Source organism: Falco biarmicus, chromosome 6, assembly GCF_023638135.1.
Source record: "Falco biarmicus isolate bFalBia1 chromosome 6, bFalBia1.pri, whole genome shotgun sequence".
Taxonomy (NCBI): domain Eukaryota; kingdom Metazoa; phylum Chordata; class Aves; order Falconiformes; family Falconidae; genus Falco; species Falco biarmicus.
Genome location: NC_079293.1, coordinates 64,866,265 through 64,889,265, shown reverse-complemented (window position 1 = coordinate 64,889,265; position 23,001 = coordinate 64,866,265). Strand labels below are relative to the sequence as shown.

General features: G+C 40.8%; 1 protein-coding gene across 3 annotated transcripts in view; it reads left to right on the top strand.

The window, feature by feature from the left end:
- Positions 1–219: 219 nt before the first annotated feature.
- Positions 220–23,001, top strand: part of SLC16A10 (solute carrier family 16 member 10) — a 71,551-nt gene continuing 48,769 nt past the window's right edge. For all 3 annotated transcript variants that reach the window (XR_008822505.1, XR_008822504.1, XM_056342823.1), the window contains exon 1: positions 220–738. Coding sequence is in view for 1 of the 3 variants with exons in the window: in XM_056342823.1 (XP_056198798.1) it covers positions 354–738 (385 nt within the window). In the remaining 2 variants the exon portion in view is untranslated. The remainder of the gene's footprint in view (positions 739–23,001) is intronic.

The window sequence follows — 23,001 nt, the reverse complement described above, 5'->3', positions numbered from 1 at the left end:
GCCCCTGCCCCTGCCCCCCCCGCCTCCCTTCCGTCAGCCAATCGGCGCGGAGGAAAGCCCTCGTGCCGCTGACGCCCCCACGGGAGCCCCCCTTTTAAAATAAAGCGGCGGCGGCAGGTCCCTCCTCAGCGCGCGGCGCGGCGGGAAGAGGGTGGCGCGTGTGTGGCGGGCGGCGGGGCGGCCTCGCCGGCGTGCGCGTGGAGCGGCGGGCGGGCGGGCGGAGGCGCCGCAGGATGCCCGCAGCTCCCGCGGCGAGGGGCTGAGGCGGGCGGGGGCCGAGAGGTGGCGAGGAGGAGGAAGGCGGGAGCGGCGCGCGGGGGAGGTCTCGTGCCCGCTACGCGGCGCGGCTGAGGATGGCGCCGGTGAGCGAGCAGCTGGCGCCGCAGGGCGCGGGGGACCCCGTCGCCGCCCCCCTACCCGGTCCGGTGGCGGTGACGGTGGTGGAGCCGCGGCGGGAGAACGGCGGCGAGCCGTGCCCCGGCAGCGGCGGCCTGGCTGAGCCGAGCGGCGAGAGCGGGGCCCAGCCCCGGGCGCTGACGGAGGCCCCCGGGAGCGCGGGCTGCGCCGGGAGCGCGGCGCCTGAGCCCCCCGAGGGCGGCTGGGGCTGGGTGGTGATGCTGGCCGCCATGTGGTGCAACGGCGCCGTCTTCGGCATCCAGAACTCGTGCGGGGTCCTCTTCGTCTCCATGCTCCAGCTCTTCGGCGGCAGCGAGGACAAGCAGCTGGCGTTCAAAACAGGTGAGGGGCGGCGAGGGAGGGGGTCGCGGCGGCTCGCTGCCCTTTCCGCCTCGGGCCTTCCCGGCCCCCAAGCTCGGGCACAGAAGGTGCCGCGGCCGGTAGCGCTCGCTGCCGGCGGTGCGGCCGCTCCGGCTGTCGGTGTCCGTGCCCCGCACGGCAGCCGGGGCCGGCCCGCGGCGTGCCCGGGGGGCGGCTGCTGCCCGCCCCGCCTCTGCCGGCCGACGGCTGGACCCCTCGGGAGGGCCGTGGCGGAGCCGGGCCCGCCGCAGGGGCGCGGGGCTGGCCCGAGGGACTCGGAAATGCCGGTTTCACCGAGGCGAGGAGCGGCTCCTCTCCCCTCCCCGCAGCGTTTGCGCTCACGGCCGTGCCCGAGCGGCAGGGCTCGGGGCAGGCGGCCCCGGTGCACCGGGGAGAAGCTGCCGGGAGAGGAGCAGGTGTGCTCTGGCTCTCCGCAGCAGTGTTTTTAGGCATGTGTCATCGTGCGTTATGGGAAAAACGCGTGCTCTTGGTCCCAGAAAGTTTTATTCCCCTGCCCCCGTTAGCCTCATGATTATTCTAAATTACTAATCAGCATAGCAGGGGGTATAGTGGCCCTTAAAATACGTCAAGAATCGGCTTAACGGTTGCCAAAACCAGCATTTAGATGTGCAGGTTTACCGGTGTAAGCAATATCCCAAAACTCATCAGTGAAGTTAATGATGTTTACTGAACTCTAAAGGCATAACAGTACTATCAATCAAATCTCCACTCTGCCATTGCTCATCTAAATCATTCTAGACACCTAATTATCAATTCAAAGGTGAATATAGATTATGTTTTATGTAAGTTCTCTTTGGGAAGTGTCTCGTGCTTTGACTTTGTAAGATGAGGAAATGCAGTTTTTGGCTCTCACAATAATAGATTAATAGTCATATTAATTTATTACCGTAAATAATAATAAATTTGGCTTATTTAAAAGGTAGCTTACATATCCGAATAGTCAAATGAAATATTAGAAAAGCAAACACTGTATTCTGTGTTTTTGCTTATTACTAAAAAAACCCCCAGGTGTTGCAGCTGTGTAGCCCTGCAGAGGTGTAAGCCTTCTAGGAAACTTTCTCAGTACAGAGTGGTGTTACACACCTCTACAATCAGAGTTTCAAAATTTATGTCTTCCTTAGTATCAGTTTAAGTGGGCCTAAAGTTGAGATGTAGGGGACGAGGAGGCTGATTTCCCACCCCCCTCTAGTTTAAGTAATGCAGAAGACACCCATTTTGCTTTTTTAAATCCAAGTGGATTTAAGTTGGGTGAAATAGCATGAGATAGCTGCCTTGACTAAATGACTTGTGTGCACATGAAGGAGGACTGCGAAAATGAAAGTGCTCTCTGTAAATAGCAGAACAGCAAATAAAAAGTTGCCCTTTTTTTAATACCTGAAAGTACCCTGGAGAGTCTGGGCATCATAAGAACTAGGCAGCAGCTGTCAAACAGAACTTTTTTCCTTCATGTTGAACTTCATTGCTTAGAAACTGCCTGCTATTTTTTTATCCTGTTGAAGAAAGGACCCAGAGTGAAGTGAACTAAACAAATTCTGATACAATATTTAACTTGCCATAAAGGGGATCTGTGATCAGAAATGGCAAATTGCACTTTGTGTAGCTCTTACTGAACACCGATGGATTAGCTGGTATGCTGTAGAAAGTAAAAGAATGACTAATGGGATGAAGTCAGTATGATTTTAGTGTTAGAGAAAACCCTAGCCTGAGCATTCCATGGTATTGGTTATAGTACTTTCTAGTTAGTCCCTTGTGTCTGGACTGATTGCAACTCAAAACTGGCAGCGGAAACTAAGTTTGAGTCACGTTTAATGAATTTGAAAACTGGGAATGGTAATGAAAGTTTTCTTGTTGTGTGGTTTTGCTTTGGAATACAAAGTTTAATATTCTAATCCTTCTGAAAAAAAACCCATTTCTTTAAAATCTAAAATGCTAATTTTTGAGAGATACAATATTCCAGATAATCTCTCCTGGGACCCCAGGTATCTGGAATCTTGTAGTTGATCCAGGGTACCACAGAATTCAACTTTAACTGCAAGATTACTTGGCTGTTGCCAGAGGTGTTAAGTGTTGCCAGAGGTTTTTGTGTGCCTGCTCTTTTGGAACCAGCCAGTAGCTGTATCTTGCCTGGTCTTTTCCTCAAAAAGAGGAATTAAGTGGACTATAGTACATGCTATTTTTGTTATGTCTTAATAACATTTTGTAGTATCTTAATAATGGATGCCTACCTCTATGTAAGGCAAAATGAGTAGGAATTAAGTAATCATAGTATGTACTATTTTTGTTGCTTTTAGTAGATGTACGTATGTTTATCAGTATGAAAGGCAAAATGGGAGGAGGATGTAGTCAAGAAGTGACTCTGCCTTGCAGATAAGGAGTGGGAGGAACCAAAAGTACAGACAAGGCAGCCAGGCTGTCTTCAGAATGCAGCATCAGCACTGGATAAATAAGATACAGAACTATAATTAACATTGTTTCAGGATTTACGAGAGTTAACTTGTGTTGTGGGTTATAGAGGGTTCACAAATGTCTTCAAGGGACATCTAATTATAATTCATACTTTTTATGAAATTGAATACAACTATTTACAATATTTTGGTATTCATATTAGTAAAAAGCTTGTTTACTTGCTTACGTAGTGCACTATATAAGCAATTCCACTCTTCCCTTGTGTAGCCAGTTTTTTGTTCAAAAGCTAGTCGATGCACAACTAGAGAAGGGAAGCCTCCAATGTAAGTATAAAATTTCTGGAGGGCGTGTGCCTGAAGTCTCAGGAAACTACTCCACTCATTGTTTATAGCTCGTTGTGTTTGAGGAACAAGTTTGGTGGAAAACCACAGTGGCAATGAAATATGGGAGGGTCTTCATCCTTGGAAACAGGGCAGACCTAGTTAAGCCTATAGCATTCAAACACAATTGTAGCCTCATCCTCCTTGGAGGGAAAGGATTGGGCCCTGAGGCCAGTCCAGGTTCTGGCAGGAAGAGCACTTGACTTGTTTCCCTGTCGGTGTTGGCACAGAGGATGTGGAGCACTGAGCCAGCCACTGTGTTATCTTGGTTAGAGATCTGGGGTGTGATCCCCAGCTAGTCCTGTATTGTGCTTTCTTGTTAAATGCTTCTACTATATAGGTTTGTGTGTGTGTGTGTATACACATATCTGTTTTGAAAAGGCGAGTAAATGCTGAGATGCTAGTGGTAACAGAGATAAAAATACTGGGTTATATTTTTAAAAAGGTAGCTAAAATACTAGTTTTACTAGTTTAATTACTCCTTGCTCTATGATATATAAAGCTAGTTCTGTAACTCCACTGGATTATTCTCTCTCATGTTTGTTCATCATCACTTGTACAAATAGTTTTGCACAGGGAGTATGTACTGTCATTACTGTTCTGCATCCTCATCTTTATTTTGTGTTGGCAAGTGTTATTAGAGGGCAGTGCATCAGCTGGCCTGAGCTGGTTATCCATGTGCTTGTATACTACATTGGTTTGACTTCGAGGTGCAGCCTTTGGTAATATATCTGGATATCAGAACAATTGGTAGTTCACTGAGCTGGGTTAACACCATCGGTACCATCAGGACTCTTGGAGCTGGATTGCTGTGGGCCTGATAGGACAGGGAGGAGAATTCTCTCTTTGCTGCCATATCCAAGTTATGGCCTGGATACTGTGAAGATAATGTTATATGGCTACAAAGATCTACAAGTGTTCAGAACAAGTAAACTGCTACCATGTATGGTAACTTAATTTTGCCAAGCAGGGCTGGCTTTTTAATTTAACGGGGCAACTTGAAGTTTTTCCTTTATTCTTTCCTTAAATCTTTTGCTGTCTTTCTGAGCTTTGCTTCAGAGATAAAAACGCCATCAGCAGTTTTTGTTATCATGCAAGACCTTGTTCTGTAACTGTCCTTCAGAACCACACTTTCATCTCTAATTCTATGGGATGTGGTTTCCAGTAAATTGGGAAGCTTGGCAAGCTGAAACTATGTCATATGTCTTATGAGAGGGCAGGTAATTTCTATGTTCCAATTTTGATTTATCTCTTAAAAAAAAAAAGAGAGAGAAGTCATCAGAGCACACAGCTAGTTTGTGTGAGGTACAGGAAAGCACGCAAGTATGTAACAGTTTGGTCAGTAAGGATTACATTGTGATGAAGGATGTAGTTAAAAAAAAAACTTGGACTGATGGGTGTTGGTGTTGCTGTAGTCTGCTTTCCTTCCCATGTTGATGTGGCCATTGAAACCGGTGCAGGGAACCAGCAATGGGAGCAGAAGTCACGATTCATTTTATTCAGCTGCTGCAGCTAGCTTTGTGTTTATAAATATGTATGTAAATGAATACTCTGGAGTAGTTGAAATTCTGACTGGGTTAAACTGGAAAGTTGAAGGCAGTTTCTTCGGTATGCTCTCTGTCTCTAGGACAGAATAGTTAATACAACTACTGTTTATGCATACACACATGCACATGTATCTTTATGCCTCTAGCTCTGGAGCATTTCTCCTGTACTTGTACTCTTGATAACAAGTTTGCAGGCTGATTAGCTTTGTGCCTGGTAGTTAGGTTGTCTCTCTGTTTTTCCTCTTGTTGCAATTCACATCAGTTAGATCTTTGTGTTCCAACTGCACGTTAACTTACAAGTTTGCTTAGTTAGGGAGAATGATCTTCCTAATGTGTCTGAAAGCTGGTTATACCAGCTTATTTCTGTGGGCTTATTTAGGGGCAGTACTTTAATTTCACAGGGATGAACATCCCTATAAAATTGTAAAATGCTTGGCTATAGCCACCACTCTGCACTAAATGCACATGCCTCACGTTATGAGCTTTTGTGTGCTGCCTTTCAGGCAAAACTGTATCCTCCAAAATCTGCTACCACCAAACCTACCTGAATGCTAAGTTTTTATTGTACTTTATTCATGAGGTGAAAAGTTGGATGAAAGCAAAATGCTATTAAATGTCCTGAAGAATAATTTGTTGTTAGTGTAACCTTGTCAGTAAAGGTGCTCTCTTCAAGCTGTTACATTGTTACAATACTAAAAAGCTAAATGCATTTTAGTGCCTGCCTGTAGCTAATCTAGTTAGGTGCATCACAGTAAGTAATGAAAGAGTTCATAAGCACAAGGTTAAAATAGTTTAAAACATCTTTAAAAAATGATGTGGGAGTGTTAAAATGAAACTTTTTTTGGCTTATTCCTTATTCGTAAGAGAAATGCCTTGTTTGATGGTTGTTAAGATCATGTTAAAACTGTTTTCCAGTCCCATCCTTAAATGGCTATTTTTAAAGGGTGTATATAGACTTTTTTGAGTGCTCTCATTTCTGTTCCAAGTAAGCAGTAGTATCATGTGGTTAGACTGTTCTGCAGATGGATGAAGACTCAAACTTTGTTGGGTTGCCAAGTGGCAGAATAAACTCTTTTGTCCTTAATTTTCAAGGTACTTTATCTAGATGGCTTGCTGGTCTGTCATCTGCCATTTTGCTTTCAAAGTGGTTTGGGACTGGGATGTGTGTGCATATATGTAAACATTCCTTGGATAAATCTTTCAAGTCTTGACAGTTTTGTTCCATGTGAGACATTTTTCATACTCTCAGTTAATATTATTTCTTTGTCATTGTCTCTGATGCTTCTGTAACCTTCTGTAATATGGAGAAGGGTACTGTGTGGGTCATTCTTCCAAATGAGGCTTTGCCATTTTATGGCATGACATTATGCACTATGATGACATTGTGCTATCTAGCTTGTATTATTAATGTAACGTAATATTTTTCTTGCTGCTTTTTGTTAGTACCTGCATTCAGTGGAGTTTAGCAGACTTTGAGGTTTTCCAGTGTGTATTGCTCCTTACTTTTCAACTTTTTGTTTAATTGTTCCCTGTAGTCTGTTCAATGTAGTATTACTTATCCATTTTGGCTACCGTTCTTTGAGGTTCCTCAAATCTCTTCCTGATTTTTGAGTTGGCCTAAAAAACTGCTGTCTAAAGAGGAAGTTAGGAAATTGTATATGTTTATTAACAGATCCTATTTTTAGACTTAGCAAGATGTACCAGTGCTTAGTGCTGTCTGCCTAACCATAAAGATGATTTCATCTTGTAACTTAGTCTGCTTTGCCTCCAGATGCTTGAGGTTTTCTGATAAGTCTCTTCTCATGATTTGATTTCTTTAGCCTCTAGAGAGGAGTAGTGTTAGATGGCAACTTGAAGTTTAAATGTTACTGGTCTCCCTTTTATTCAGTTACTAGATTTGCATGAAGAAACGTTGTAGATTGTTCTCAAACTATTATAGCATAATTGATCTATTTAGTCTTTTAGCCAGTTTGAGTTAACCATTTCGTTATTATCTGTAATTACTGAATTAAGGTTGTACCCTCTCTGCTTGGAGCAACATCTACTAGAGCAGGCTGCTGAGGACCTTGACCATCTCCAAGGATGGTGACTCCACAGCCTCTGTGGTCACATATGTGAATGCTCAACTACCCTCACAGTAAAAAAGATTTTTCTTACTTTTAAATGGAATTTCCTGTATTTCAATTTGTGCCCATAGCCTCTTGTCAGAGTACCACTGAGAAGAGTTTAGCTCGGTTTTTTTTTTCTTCTTAACTTCCTCTTCTCAGGTATGTGTGCGCACTTATAAGATCCCCTCCCTGCCTTTTCTTCTTGAGCCTAACCAACCCTACCTTTGCCTCTTATCATATGTCAGATGCTCCAGTTCCTTGATTGTCCTTGCAGCCCTTTGCTGAATTTGCAGTAATGAGCAGACTACCTGCTTCTCTTTCAGCATAGCTGGGGGTTCAGACTCTTGAAGCTTCAGGGTCTTGAAGAAGATAGTCAGTCTCTTTCTTGCCATCTGATGCTGTGCAGCGTGCTGACCTCCTCCTGCATTTCTTTTGCTTGGCATACTCCTCCACTGCACACCACCTGCAGGCAAGTAGTCTGGTGTCCATTGCCTCAGCGAGGGGCCCCAGAACTGCTCAGATGCATCCTTCCTCAGAAGCACAGTCTGGGTTGGGACCTGTGGTGTCACAGGGACAGTTGCTTCAGTGGTTGCTGGGGACTGTGCCCTATGGCACCACCACTGCTGAGCCAAGTGTTTACTGTTCTGAGAAGAGCTGCTGGCCTTTTTTGGTATGCCCTGCTGTTGGCTAGCTGCTGTGTCTCACTGCCTCAGCTGTGCTGCTGGAACTGTGCTCTAGGCTAGCCCCTTTCATAGTGTGAGGGGTCAACAGATATATGAAATATAGTACCTAATGTTTTCTAAATTTTTATGTAGTTATTTACTATTTGAAGAACCACATGCAGATAATCTTAACTGAGGAACTGAGTGGCTGTTTAAGTTTAGCTGTAGGATTTTTATATGCTTGGAAATTCTCATGTCTATTTCAGTTCCTCGTTTCTAGATTTACAGATTAGTTTATTAACACTTACAAAACATTTTGGAATAAGTATTTGATCAGTCACATGAAAGCATCTTTAGTTTGCTAAGTATTAGGACAATTTTGTAATTGGAGCTCTTGTTATTTTCTAGGCTTTTAAACAAAATGTGTGTAAATTCCTTCATTTTAGTTTTTCAGAAATACTTATGTAAGTCTTAGTCTGGGTTTTTAAGACAATTTTTTCTAAAGCTTTATGTAATGCAACATCATCATAAGGAAGAGAAAGTTTTTTTTTTTTGGTCTGAGTTATGAGTAAGAACTTTTAATAGAATCCTATGCCTCAAAGATCATGCTTTGAAATGAGAGGAATATTAATGGAATTGTAATTTACACTTCTGTGTGGTGCTAAGGAAAGTAAGAATGTTCAATGAAGGTTGATCTCTAATGCTTAGCAAGTAATTGCCCAATTAGAAATGGCTTCTGCTCTATGAACTGTGAGGAAGGAGACGTACTGATTGCTTTCATCCAAGCTAACATAGCACTGATAACTGCTTTATTTGAGAATAGTCACTGTGGCAGAAGGAATAATATAGGTTCTTTTGTGTATCTTCTGCAAACTTTTAAATCGTTTGTTTTGTGAATACAGATAGTTAATGTAGCCTTAGACTACTGTAGCTTAACCTTCAGCAAGTAAGTATGGAAAGGATAATTCTATGAGCAAACATTCCCTTGTGATCTTACGTTATCTGTTTTACTTCCAGAAATCTAATTTATTACAATAATAGCAGCTCTGTCTTCTATCTTGCTGTTAATTTTCATGGGAACTGGATAGGAATGACTTCAATAGCTAAGTTAGAGTAGCAGCCCTTTAGCAAGGATGGGACCAATTTAAAAATCATCAACGTTAGTTCCCACAGGCAGGAAGGGATTGCTGGGGAGTTGAGCCCAGCCTCTTGCTGTTACCAGCATCATGTCTGCAATCCCATGGAACATGGTCTCCCTTATATGGTGGGGTTGTACTTGAACAGCAAGTTGTAAAACAACTTTCTTGTTGCCTTTTTGCTGTAATAAGCAAAGCAGTGAATTCTTTGGCTAGCTGTCTTCTGCGGTGTGCTTGGTTCAGTAGAGCTGTACTTTACATATATATAAATAATGTGCAAAGTACTACAGGATATTATTTTTATTTTGTGTTTTTTAAGAACATATATATGAGGAATAATAAGTAATTTAAAACATGTTCACTATTAATTCCCTTGGTCTCTAACTATTGTCCTCTTGATAATGACTTGTAAAACGGGCAGTGAGGATTGTCTTCTGGCTCATGGTCTGGGTTTTAGCTATTTTTTCAAGTTTCTTCAATAATAAGGTTCCAAATAGAAAATGTGTTTAAGTACCCCAAAAATCTTTCTAGTTCATTGTAAAGAAATACGTTGATACCACAGTTGACAGATTTAAAAAATGTTTTATAATCTTAACTCTGTTTTATCAGTGCTGTAACTCTAAGCAAGGATAAAAGGCACTGGTGGAACGTCTGAAATAAACTGTGGTCTTTAAGCTTTCTGTTTCTGCAGTCTAGAAGGAATGAACCGTCCTTTCTTTTGGAACAAAATACAGCTGTGATAGTTGAAAATTCATTATACGATGACCAGGAAGAGTGCTCTTGGGGAGGTGTGGGTGGGCTGCAAAAGAGCAGCTTTTCTACCTTGTACACACTTCTTGACTAAGACACCAAAAAGGATTCCTCTAATTAGAGGAGTCCTCGTTTGAGCTCTGTTACTGTATTGCATTGAATGCTTAAGAGCCAAAGAACTTGAGAAGTAAAAAGTGATCTTCAGTGAATGTTGAGATGGGCTGTATCTTTGGAGGCTTTTGTCTGTGCTGTCTCTGGTATTGGCACTCCAGAACCCCCTGTTGTCCTTGGACTGACTATTGTGACTGTCTTGTTTATTTTCTATACCCAGGCATGTACTATCCAGATGTCTGTTGAGCAGCTGCTTCGTTTGCTCTAGACTAGAGGCTGGACAGCAGCTAAGCAGTATTCGAAATGAACAATCGAACAACAGGGACACTGGTGTAAAACAGAAACCAATGTGGTTTGCCCAAGGAGGCCCGTATCTCCTATCAAGAGGTCTGGAAGTACTGAGTGCTTTTGGGTCACACAGCGAGGGCTTACTTGGACAGTAACCTGACCCTGTGTTATAATTGAACATGCTGAAGAACATGCCAGGGTTGGAATAATCTTAATGGGGGTTACATAGGTGATACTGAAAGCCTACTTATAGTTAGTTTGCTCTATGTTTAGCACATACTGTGGTACTTTCAAAGTGGTTTGAACTGGTTGGTGACATCAGCTGCTATATAATGCTGCTTATTTTTAAGAGGAAAGAAGGTGTGGTAATGGCGCTTTAACTAAAGATGCTATTAACCTCAAAGCAAGTGAGACTGAAATTGAGAATCTGAACTATAGTGTGTATTTGGATATGTCAGTGGTATGTGTCATGGCTTAGAGTAACAACCTTTTCAGAAAGTTGACATAGTGTTACTAGATAATATTTTTTTCAAATCTTGTGTACAATTTATATAATGGCTTTTGAGTTCTCCTTCAACAGATTTGTAAAAATACTGACTGTGGCCCCTTGAGTTCATTGGTTTAAGTTGACATGTGTGACAAAACTGAAGGTATGTACTTTAAAGAAGCCTTTATGGTATTGGTACATAAAAGTGAATTTGAATTTGCCCTTTGTTCTTTTACACCTTGAAGTAATTTCCTACCTTTGAAATATTTATGTAGCTTAGGCTCTTCAAAACCTTACATTGCATTCCAAACTTGAAAGAAGTTAGAACTCTTAGCTTATAATTTCTGACACTGCTGGGTACAGGCAGTGATCTAGAAAATTAAATCAACACTAGGAAGTTTTCTGGAAGCTTAAATAAAATGTGCAAGCTTGGGTTGTATTTTCTAATCCTATCAGAGTAACCCCATTTTTCACAAATTGAAGCATGGAGCATTAACGGCTTTTTACACCTCTATACATATCAAAGTATTTTGTTCATAGTGCAGCAGTTTAATGAACATTTAGTTTCATGCAGTGAAATCACTGACCCTTGAAGCGAGGTCTGTGTGGGGGTGATGGGGACAGAATTGGGTAGCTTACTGGGAAAGCTGGAGTGGAACTGCACAAAATCATTATGGACAACGTTAGTCTTTGTATGCACAGTCAGCAATTTAATCAGCATGACCCAGCACTGGTGTTCTGGATTTTTACTGCTTTTTCTAATGTTAGGCAAAGAAATTAGTGTTTGCCTTCAATTCATGCTATAGTATTAATCTTCTGTACATGTGGTATACACTTAATATTAATCATAGAATCTTTTAGACTGGAAAAGTAGTATGTTATATGATTACAGGTTCAGTCTGGTGGTGCATTTTGCCCCTCCCCTGGGCTGCTTTATGGCCTTAGAAATCTGTTAGGCCTTGGTGTTTGTGTAAGGGGTTGGGTGGTTAAGCACCCCTTGACGATACCCGCAACTCCTGCGTGGCTAAGGTGGGGAACGGCACTGTCTGTACCAGGAACTCTGGTTGCCTGGCCAAGGAAGGTAATGAGAGCTGCTCAGAGCTTGCAGATTCCCAAGCTGGCAATACTAGAGGACTGCTGCTGAAAGCTGATGATGGAGCCTGGGCTGATATTGCTGCTGTTCAAGGCTCAACCCTTTGCCTGTTGGGAAATGCAAAGACACTAGACACGAGTATTTCACTGAACTCAAGGGGAACTTTTAATAGATATACCTTTGTATGTTTGTGCATGTATCTCTGTACATATCTTGTGCTTTTGTGCATGTGTGAAATTGATTTTAGGTATATTATAATAAGTATAGTCTTAAATACTACCATTTTGAATCTGTGGTAAAACACTTTTGTAATTTAAGTGATCTTATTGATTCCCTTTGTAAATTTTAAAACAGTTGTAAATTAAGTGTTGCTGAAATCTTATGATCAACCTTAAACTGTGAATAAACCTTAGACATCCTTTGGATATAAACTGTTGTCCAAGTCTGAGACTAAGATTGGACCCAGCCACACCTAAACTCTACCAAGAGTTTAGAAGGCAAGGAGGTCCACTCTAAACCTCAAGACTCAATGGGAGGATCTTCTTCACCTGTTGTGTCCTTGGTCTTTATGTAAATCATTCTAGCTCGGTTCTAACTGTTTTCCTTTGTATGTTTCATGCATGTAGTGAGTGAGTGAACCCTTATCATTGAACTTTGAAGTCCCATTTCCACAAATTCATGTTAAAACTACCTAGCTCATACCATTGATGGTGATCTTTATGCAACTTAACCCAAACCGCTGATTCGTGACTGTCTGTATATCAAGGTCTGTGACAAAACAACTGTATACTGTATTTTTTTTTTTAGCTGAATGTGTATTTCAGCAATTGGTCAAAACAATGCAACTGAATTTATGAAGGATAATTGTACTGGGAAAATACAGGTGCGGACAGGCAGATACCCTACAAACTACGCTGCTGCTGGTTTTTTGGGATACTGTCATGGTTGCTCTGAGCAACTGAGATTTCATTTCTGTTTTATGAGGTATTCCACCTATCGGTCTATGTGCATATTTTCCTGATCAAAGTAGGTAGGTGTGGTGCTAGAAACAGTAAATTCAAAAGCCAGGTGAAAAATCATATAATGTCTTTAAGACTGTGTACAGCTGGACCTATGTGGTTGTTCTGTAGTTTCAAACAAAAAGGATGTAGATTCTTAATGTGAGAGCATTCCTGTAGGTTTCAAATTAAGGATCAGCGTGAAAAGGATACAAACTTAATTTCAAGATGAAAATTTGCTGCACCTTTTATACTGCCCTCTGAAAGAGAAATGCGAAGATGTATCAAACAGCTTTTTGTGCAAGTAATGTGAATTCTGTGGAAACTTGAATGCTAGGTCTTTAACTGTTCAGTAATTCCTCTTCAACATATTTATTTTTCTGGAAGAGAACAATTTCTGTAACTGAGATACTGCAACTTGGCCATAATGGCTTAAAACCTGGTCACTGCTTTTGTGTGTTAAACTAATCTGAAATAGAGGAGGCTCAGTGGACTCTATAACAGATAACTGAATGTTGCTCATATTTGGCCTTAGAAACAGCTAGTAACAGTAATGTGGACAAGGTCACTACTTTGTCAATCTGACTAGTGTGATTGCACCCAATTAGTAGACTTACTGGATCTTCTCAGGAATTAAGTAAATTGTACTTTAAGACATTAAATGCTAGATTGTATCCACACAGTTTTTAGCACTGTTTCCTGTGTTATAAACCACTGATGATTCTGATAAAAAAAACTTTATTAATATACTTAGGAAATACTGTCAGGGTCGATTCTTGTTTGGGACCTGAAGATGGCTTTTGCTCTGCATCTTGCTTAATAGATAAATAACATGTTGTGAATTTTATACATACATGACCTATATGACATGAAAGCCCATAAACCCTTCAACTAGAGGAGGGTTGCCCTCTAGCAACCACTGTGTCTTGTATGTGCCTTATCTGTTTGCTAACAAGTGATAGACCCTTGCTGCTTACTCCTTATTGCTAGCAAAAGCAGTGTCTGCTCTGTAAAGCAGGGCTCTCCATCAGTTTGTAAGCTTTACCTTTTCTTTAACTTTCCCGATTTGGTAAATAATCTAAGGGCCATAAACTAACTGTTTTTCTCTGACTGCCCATGCCATTAGCACCAGATACCCCCTGTCTTTGTGCAAAACCTGGAGTTTGGGAGTGTGATCGCTTAATTTTAAGGTAATCTTGCCAATAAGTGTGAAACTGCATAATTAATGAAATTCTTCATTTTCTTGAACAAGTGGCCAACCTTTTAGTGAAGTGTTGACTGTAGCTTTGTGTAACACAAAGACATTGATTGAGAAATTGGGATTGAGGGATTGTAATCGGGGGAGTGCATGAATGTTTAGTGGGAATCTCAGAGGTGGTTAGAGAATGGCTTGGCAGTGTTTACACAGAGATAGTTGAAATGAGGGGAGTTTGGGACTAGTGCAAACACAGAGGAAGGAAGGAGTATCCACTGGTAGTTACAATCAATGAAGAAGAGATCAAAGGTAAAATCAATCTGCTTATTGGTGGCAGGGTAGGATGTCTTGTTAAGCCACCCTCTAGTGCAAATGCTGCATCCACACAGATTTGTGTGCTTCATTACATAAGGTCTTCCCACTTTACTTGCACTGCTTCTGATCATAGCTATGTTTTGGTGTCGGCATTGTCATTTGTTTTAGCAGTTACTTTTTGGTCTTTAGCTACTCTCTCCATCTTTTTATGAAGTCGTTTCATGATTGTAAAGCCTCTTTTCTACATGCAGTTGGTTTAGCTTAGGCATGGGTTCTTCGAAACTCTGTAAGGAGTTTCGGTTTAGTAGGACAGGGATAGAACAAATGTTTTGTGGTAGAAAACAGTACCGTAGAAAACATACCAAAAAGCTAGTCTGTTCATATGCTTGTCTCCAGTTTAAGGTTTGAAGTATTACAGCTGCATTTTTGCCCTCAGAAGTTATTTCTGACATGTGCTAAAATCATAAATAGGTAAACTAAATATAGTTGTTCCCCTCCTTGCCTTTTTTCCTGTTTTTTATCTGGGTCACTACAGGACTGTTGAAGCAAATGTGATGGTTGGAGGGTTTTGTTGTTTCTGAAAAGCATGATATGTACTGAGGTGCAATGCAGCCTTACTAAATGGCACTGGTGCCATCATTCAGTGATGATTGGCATCACAGTGGACCAGTAATGTGCATTTTGCTTTTATTGGTGTTTTTTCTTTTGCCTGGCTCTGCTTGTCTGTTTTGCTGCACTGGAATGTTGGGTGATGTAGGCATTTTCAGCCAGTGATGTTACATCAGGAGAGAACTGTTAAGGTATGGGATTCAACTTGCAGATGATAGTAGGTGGAGATCCAGTCAGTACATTCAGTGGAATCTGGAAAGTTACTCACCTGGTCAGATGCAGGCTTCAGCTTTAGGGTGGGCACTCTGCAGTTTACCCTAGCGGTGCTGACTAGATCTACACTGACTCTAGTGTGAGCTTTGACTCCTCAGTCACACACATGTCTGTACTTGAGTGCTTTGACATAGCAACTGAATCCAGCTCCAGATGTCCTGTACTGACCCTGAGCATTTTGGGTTTTTTGGCAAGCACAACAAAAAATAGTCACACACTTCTGAGTACATGCTACATCTGTACTGTCTTCTCTTTGACTAAGTATCTACACTCTGACATGCACACCAGTGCCTGCTAGTTAGAGATGGCATTTACAAACCCAGTTAGTTGTATCTTCTTTGCAACTAAAGGGTTTTATTGTCAAAACTATTGCTTTGAAGTTTTATGAGAGCCCAATAAGATCGGTACAGAAAACAATGCCCCACAGAACTGTTTGATGCTCTGATGTTACATGTAGTTACAAGATCAGCAAATATAGCTAAATTAGTCTTCCATGTGATGTTGTATGAGCTTCACCCTCAAATTGCTCTAGAATTTAGTTCACATACATATGGAAAACAGGCTCATGCCGAGTTTCTGTGGCCAACAGTTTTCTATGATTCAACAAAGAAACAAGGCTCAACAGCACTCTGACAGTACTATTAAGCAGGTATTCTTTATTGGCAGTGCTGGGGTCACACTGAGGATTTCCCACCGTAAGTGCTTGCACAACCTGGCAAACTTTCAGAGACTATATACCATAAAGTTATACATATACATGAGATTTCTTGGAACTCATTAACATATGTGGACCAGACATTTGCATTTGCAGTGCTGGTGGTTGCTGGATGGTTGTCAGGGTCTTCTATTGTTGCCATTTTGTTGTAACTTTCTTACCTTTATGGTCCTGCACCTCTGTGTAAGGTGAGATTATCCAGACACCTCCTTATCTCACAATCATCCAGAGCCTCTTTTGGGAGCCTCTTGTTCAGCTAAAGTATGACAGTTTCCTTGTTCCTGGGGCCTCCTTATCTCAAAACCATCCCACAGCCCTGGAGCCTCCTTTGTTCAGGTACATATCTATGGTGCTTACATCTTCCTTGTTCTTGGGCCTTCCACTGTTCCTCAGAAGTTAAGGTAAATCCATCTTGTAGTTGGAATGCTCAAGTTCGGTCATATAGCTCCCAACAGGTTAGACTATAATTGTAGGTGTTGCGTTATTTTCAGCTATTTCCAAATATGAGGCAGTTACAGACAGCTTTTCCAGGCATGATTGTGGCCAGCAGTTTGTTGATGTGCAAAGTTAAGCTACACAGAAGAAAATCAATGTGAATACATCAAGAAAGTTGAAGTAGTTTACCAGCCAACATTTTGGTAGACTTCTGAAGTGTGTTCTCAGAGGCAAGATATAGCTGCTCAGTGTGACTTCCCCACTCCCCGTAGTAACCTTTCTGTTTCTAGTTCTGATCTTGGCAGGATTAGAGCCCCTGGCATAGAGGCCTGACAGTGCCAGTCAGTTATGTCCTGTCTTTGGGGGAAGGAGTTCATGCTGAGCCCCAGATTTGGTAGGAGCTGGAAACTGAAAATTGCTTTCTCTCTGAAGCAGTGTGTTTCTCCCCTGAAAGCTGTCATGGCAGGGTGTAGTGCTTTGCCAAAGTATCTGGGAGATGCCAGTTGGTACCTGCCAGTCAATTTTTTTTTTTTATTTCAGTGTTGGCTGGGCTATTTGAGACTTTTGGTCATGTGTTAATTATATATCATGAGGATGGCCAAATGTGTGTGAATGAAGTTTGGAGTTTTTTAGGAGGAAACTCTCTAATGAGTAAATGAGCTGACTAGAATTTAGCTGGATATAAGCAAATAAAAGTGGAGCGCTCTGGTAATGCTTTATTATTCTAAGGAAAACATGTCAGAAAACATTGTAGTAAGTAGAACTTGGAAGTACTTAGCTATAACATAAAATTCGTAGATACTTTTGGTTTATGCTGTTATTACAGGTTAGAACAACAATTGAAAAACTGAATCTGAAAGCCTAGATGTGATCTATGCTGATCTCTTGATATAAAAAGTTCTGATTATGATCACATTGGTACTCACTTTTACATATGCTGAATATATAATAAATAAATGATTAAAAATAGCTTCAGCATTCTACATTTTTTGTTCTGTTCTGCTTTCAGTTTCTCTGAAGATAGATCAGGTGCTATGAAAATAGATTGTGGGAATAGCACGTTGTCTGGTTTTTGCTTAAACAGGTGTAGGGAACCAGTGGCACTCTGGAGGCTCTGCATGCAAATGAGGGGCTGCTTTTTTCTTTTCTTAACTTATGGTCCACTTATTGCCCACTTATGGTCTGTATGTGGGCAGCATCTGGAAAGGTTAGTGCTGTTCTATTGGAAAATGGCTTGAAGAGTATTTTAGGTTATTTCTGCTTTCTCAAATTGTTTGCTTTTGCCCTGAATTAAGAATGATATCTAGACAATTGTCTTAAGATTTCGCTTTGTTGATGATCTTTAGTAACAAGATGTAAGGTTTCTGACTTCCTGTACATATCAGCTCTCAGTGCTTTACAGATGCAAGATGCCAATGTCACAGCACTGTTTTCTGCAGTTTTTGTAGCTGAGTTGTTAGCAATAATATGCTTTTCCGAGCTCTAAAACCAAATAAGAAATGCAGGAAAATGCAGTTACTCTTCTGTTATTTTACTAGTTCTACTGTTATTCTTACTACATCCACTGTTACATTCCTCATATTAAATGAGGTAAAATCTTCTCCATGTTTGATTAAGAGAAGGGAAATATAAAAGTAACACTTAATCCAATTAATGTGTTTTCCTGCTCTGATTCATTGTGATGACTTTGAGCATCTGGTAGTAACTGAGCATGAGATGCTTAAAGTCACAGAAACCCAGTTCCCATTATTTCTGCTCATTGAAGGGAATAAACGAATTACCAGAAACTAATCTTTGGATAATTGCTTGCTGAGCATGAGATCTTGGCTCTTGAAGAAATTAGTTTTGTAAGTTTATAGACCTGTCAGAACTGGTGAACTGTTCAAAAAGGTTAACCATAAATGAACAGAAGCTGAGCTTTCAGTTTTTTAACTATTGCAGTTGAACCTGGAGGCGTACGTACTATGTGGAGACAGATTTTTATCTTTCCCCTTATGAGTTTTAGTATAACTTATCAACTGAAATTTATGTCAGTGTTTCTGGCAGTACAGAGTTAAAATGTATACAGGAATATGATACAGTAGGCGTTGCTTTTTTTGAATGAGAAAACCATTTGGGGTTTGAAGTAACTCTTACTCATTTTGGTCTTCTAATTCAGACATAGAGGAAGGTGTGTGTGCTTTTTAGATCTAGACAGTCTACCCTGTGACATTATGTAATGCATGTAACTTTCCTGATTCTTTTATTTGACATAACTCAGGTTGGCTTTCAAAATCCTTTTTTATTTTTGATATCTGGGCGGACTTGTGATTTTTCTTCAGAGTGTTGGTATTTGAAAGTCATGCTTCTCGGCACTGGTGGTCACGGCTCCTTTTGCCTTTGGAGAGCAGCCTGAAAGAGGATGTTAAGAGTCATTCATAGCTCCTACTCAGTAGCTTTAGGCCATCCTTACTGCTTTGACCTCGCGGGAGTCTTTTATTTTGTCTAGCAGAAGGCTTCCTCCCTCACATGTGTATCTGGAAACATTCAGGCCCCCCAAAAACTAGATAAGTAAGCCTCAAATCCACCTAAAAATTTAGTCTTATCAGAATACAATGCCTGTTTATTTTCAACATCTTGTATTTGCAGGGTAACTGAGAAGTAATTTAAGTGGCTCCTGGATCTTTCTGACCTGATGAGTACTTTCTGTGGATCATTGCTGTGGGCAGTTTATGCATTTTTTTTTAGGCTATAAAAATCTGTATTTGTCTCTGTCAAATTCCTGTTCTGCAGCTGGTCTTTACAAATAACAGGATATATTCCTTCTGATTCTTTTACACTGTATATTAATTACATCTTTGATCAAAATTCCACGAGGATTTTGGTAAAGGGATAAAAATGTTGGTTAAATTAAATATTCCTATTAGAAGTAGTTCTAGGCAGTATGTTTCTGCCTGTCAATGAGAACTGGACTTCTGTAGACTTCTGTCTACTTTCTGTAGACAGTCTTTTCATTGTGGAATCTCTGCTTGAAACTTCCTCAAGTTAAAGATGTAGGTTTTATTTTATTTCCTTCCATTTATTTTAACTACTGTCAGAATATCAGTGTATATAGCAGACTCGCCATATAAGGACAATATTAAAATTCTTTAAGGACAAAGTGATCTCAGTAAGTCATGCTTGACTTGTATTTAGAGTTGTCACTGAATTTCATGTTAACACTGCTGTAAGTTTGTCTTTGGAGTGCCATTTTAAATAATAGGGGGGAAAAAACATATTGACTCTTCAGACTTCATCTGGTTAAATCTGCGCATGAAGTCAAATGCTTCCATACTCCTAAGGATTAAAGTGATTTCCTCCACAATCTTAAATACATTCTGATGGCAGATATACCATTGGTGTTGGAGGTAGGTCTAGCTCTGCTTTTGAAATCGGTTTTCCTTAGATCTAGCCATGGTCAGACCTTCAGTTGAGTGGATTGGTTTTACAGCTCTTCTTAGCACACTAAGAAAGAGGGGTTGTATGTATGCATGTTTTCCTCTCCAGAGATGGGTTATAGCAAGCAATTTTACTCCCCCCGCCCTTAGAGGAAAGGGTGCTACAGCTCTGCATAACTCTCAAAGGCTTTTGAGAGCACTTGCAGGGAGGAGGAGGAGAGTGGGCATGGAGGCTTTGGAGCACTCCTCAACAGTCAGTGTTCAGACATCCACGGACTGGTAACAGTAGAAGTGTACAAGGTATGTAGTGTCACAGATACCTGCTGCAAATACAGTTACTCTTAACGCACAGAGAACAGCATTTCCTTTTGCACTTGGGAACTTCTATTTCTGAATGCACACACATACATGGTTTTAGGAAAGCATAAAAGCAGAATCAAACTCTGCCTGCTGTTTTCAGGTTTGTTTCTGCAGTGACACAGCTGCAGTGTTTTGTTCATAAAACCTGTACACAGTGGAAACATATTCATTAAGGGAAAGAGGTCAATATTATTAAATGTATTTGTCATTACAGATCTGAATTTTTAATTGATTAGAGTAGTAAAACATTTATTCAAAACTTACTTGAATAGGCTAATAAAAATGCAGAGCTATGTAATTTCAAATTTATAGGTCTCCTGTACCATGCACATGCAGTTGTTGTACAAACCAGAAAATGGCTTATTCTAGGCATTTTTCAGTAGTTAGGGTTGTTGTTGCCCTGTGCACAGTTTATCAGAAGCAGAGCAAATGGAACCGTGTTACTTTTTTCCTAGTGTTGTCCTTGAGTTTGTAGGTACTTTAATTGGTGTTTTGCTTTCCTGGACTAATGCTAATAGAGACTTACTCGATTTGATATTTTCTAATGTCTTTTAATTGCTAATCTGGAGTTAATTGGAATTGTTTTGTCCCTTTCTTGAAGACTTTTAAAGTTGGATCTAAACCCAGATGGTTGAACTTCTGAATTGTACAAAGAAGTTAGTGTATGCAAAAGAATCTATACATCTATATAGTATTTGGCATGTTTTAATTTAATAAAACAAAATACTTGTGTGATAGACTAGGTAATTTGTTCAGAACCATAGTATAAATGTAGATATAAGTCCTGAAATGCAGACACTGGTGTAAACCAGCTACTTAAATTGTTAGATTGCACAAAGGTTTCCAGATGAGACTGCAAACAGTCTTGGTGTTAAACCTGATCATAAAGCTTTTTGAATAATTAAATTCAACTTTTGTCTTTTTAAAGTAGCATCTTCAGTGGTATGAGAACTCTTCCGAAGAGAATTGGGAGCTGCTGACAGAAATATGTAAATCAACTTCATAATTTTTTTGGCAGACATTTGATGATTAAAATTGATGTTTTAGTTATGAGCTTGGGCCACTTGGGAACAAGCATCTGGGGTAAACTGAGGAATGTTTCATTTATAAAAAAAAAGTTATTGTTGTTCCAGTTGTATCTTCTTATTTGTATTTGGTAGCTGTGGAGAAGAGAATGTCATTGCATAAAAACATTCCAAAACCTTCAATTTATAATGCTGTGCTTGCATGGACCCTCCTATTAATTGCAAGAAAGATCTATGACCTTTGCTTTCAAGTGTCCTGGCAGTAGATTTTAGAGGGAATAGTCCTGATTGCAAAACTCTTCTAGCTGTACTGTCTGTAGTCATAGAATAATTAAGACTGGACAGGATCTCTGGAGACCATCTTGTTCAATTCAACCCCCTGTTCAGTCAGATCGGATACTCTGGGAACACATTCCAATGTTTGACCACCCTCACTCTGAGAAATTCCATGTTCCATCTTGTGTCTCTTGTGCTATAGCTGTGTACCTTTGAGCAGCGTGGTTCTGTTTTCTCTGTCTTTTAGGTAGTTGCAGACAGCAATAAAATCTGCACTGCTGTTACCTCCCAAGTCTTTTCTCAAGGCTGAACAAATCTTAATTCTCCTAGTCTTTCCTGCTATATTAGGTGCCCCAGCCCTCAATCATGGTGGCCTTCTCCTGCACTCACTCCAATGTGTCAGTATCTGTCTCTTGTTCTGGGGAGCAGAAAACTTGGTGCAACTCCAGATACAGCCTTATGAAAGTGGAATGCCCATGTCCCTCAGCCTGCTGGCAATGGTCCTGCTAATGCAACTTTGAATGCAGTCAGGTTTTGTTGAAGGGCACACTGCTGACACAGATTCAGCTTGTGTCTGTGAGGTCCCCCCTTGGCCCTTCCTGTGAATCTGCTTTCTAAGCCGTAGACCTGCAGCCTGTACTGCCTCCTGTTGTTTTTCGCCCCAGGTGGGAGACTTTACATCTGCCTCTGAATTCGTTCTGGTACCTGTTGGTCCATTTCTCAGCATGAGAGATTGAAGTCCCTGCACATGGAAGGAAGCCTTGTCCTTCAGCATATCAGGCACTCCCTCCAATGTGGCATTACCAAGATTTGGTGCATGTGAAGTCTTCCTTTTCGTCCATATTAGCTCTTGTAAAACAAGTTGTACGGCCTTAATGCTTGATAAAAAGGACTGTAGTACCACATATTGTGTGAATGTGGATCATGTATAAGCAAATGGAATTAGATGAAAATAATATGTCACACTTAAAATTGATCAAAACCGGTGTTCTGCATCCAGTACTAGTAACTGGTGCTTAAAAAGTAGTCCTTCCTGCTATGCTCCCTTTGGCCAGTCGGTGGTTTTTGGACTTGGAGAGAGAGAAGCTCACTGTATTTCAACTGTTTTTTTTTTTTAAAGTGGACTGTGGACTTCAGAACACTCAGTTGTGGAGGATGCACAGTTGAATTCATTTTCTTAACATAATTCACATTTCCTTGTGCTCGAAATGTGCTTTCTGATAGCTTTGGGAGTCCCATTCCATTTTTGTTTTATGAGAAATAGAGGAAAAAAACCCTCACCCTCTTTATATCATCCATATATACTCTAAAAAATAAAAAACCAAAAACACCCTAGCTGCACACCCCTTCCCCCCCCCCCCCTCAAAAAACCCCAACCAAATAAAACCCCCACCCTTCAGCTGCAGTCACCTGAGTTCTGTTTTAAGATGAGTTTTGTCCCTTCAGCCCTTCTCCCTTTTCCAGGTGATTTGTTAATATTACCAGACAGCAAGGGGACTTGACATGGATTCTTTCTGGGTGTTGCTGTAACTGTTCTCTGTATACTAATTTGAGCTGTTGTTGTTTCTTTTAGTCAGTGCATTCATACCTCTGAGGGCTTTTCCTCTCAATCAATTTAAACTTTGTTTTTCTAAGAATC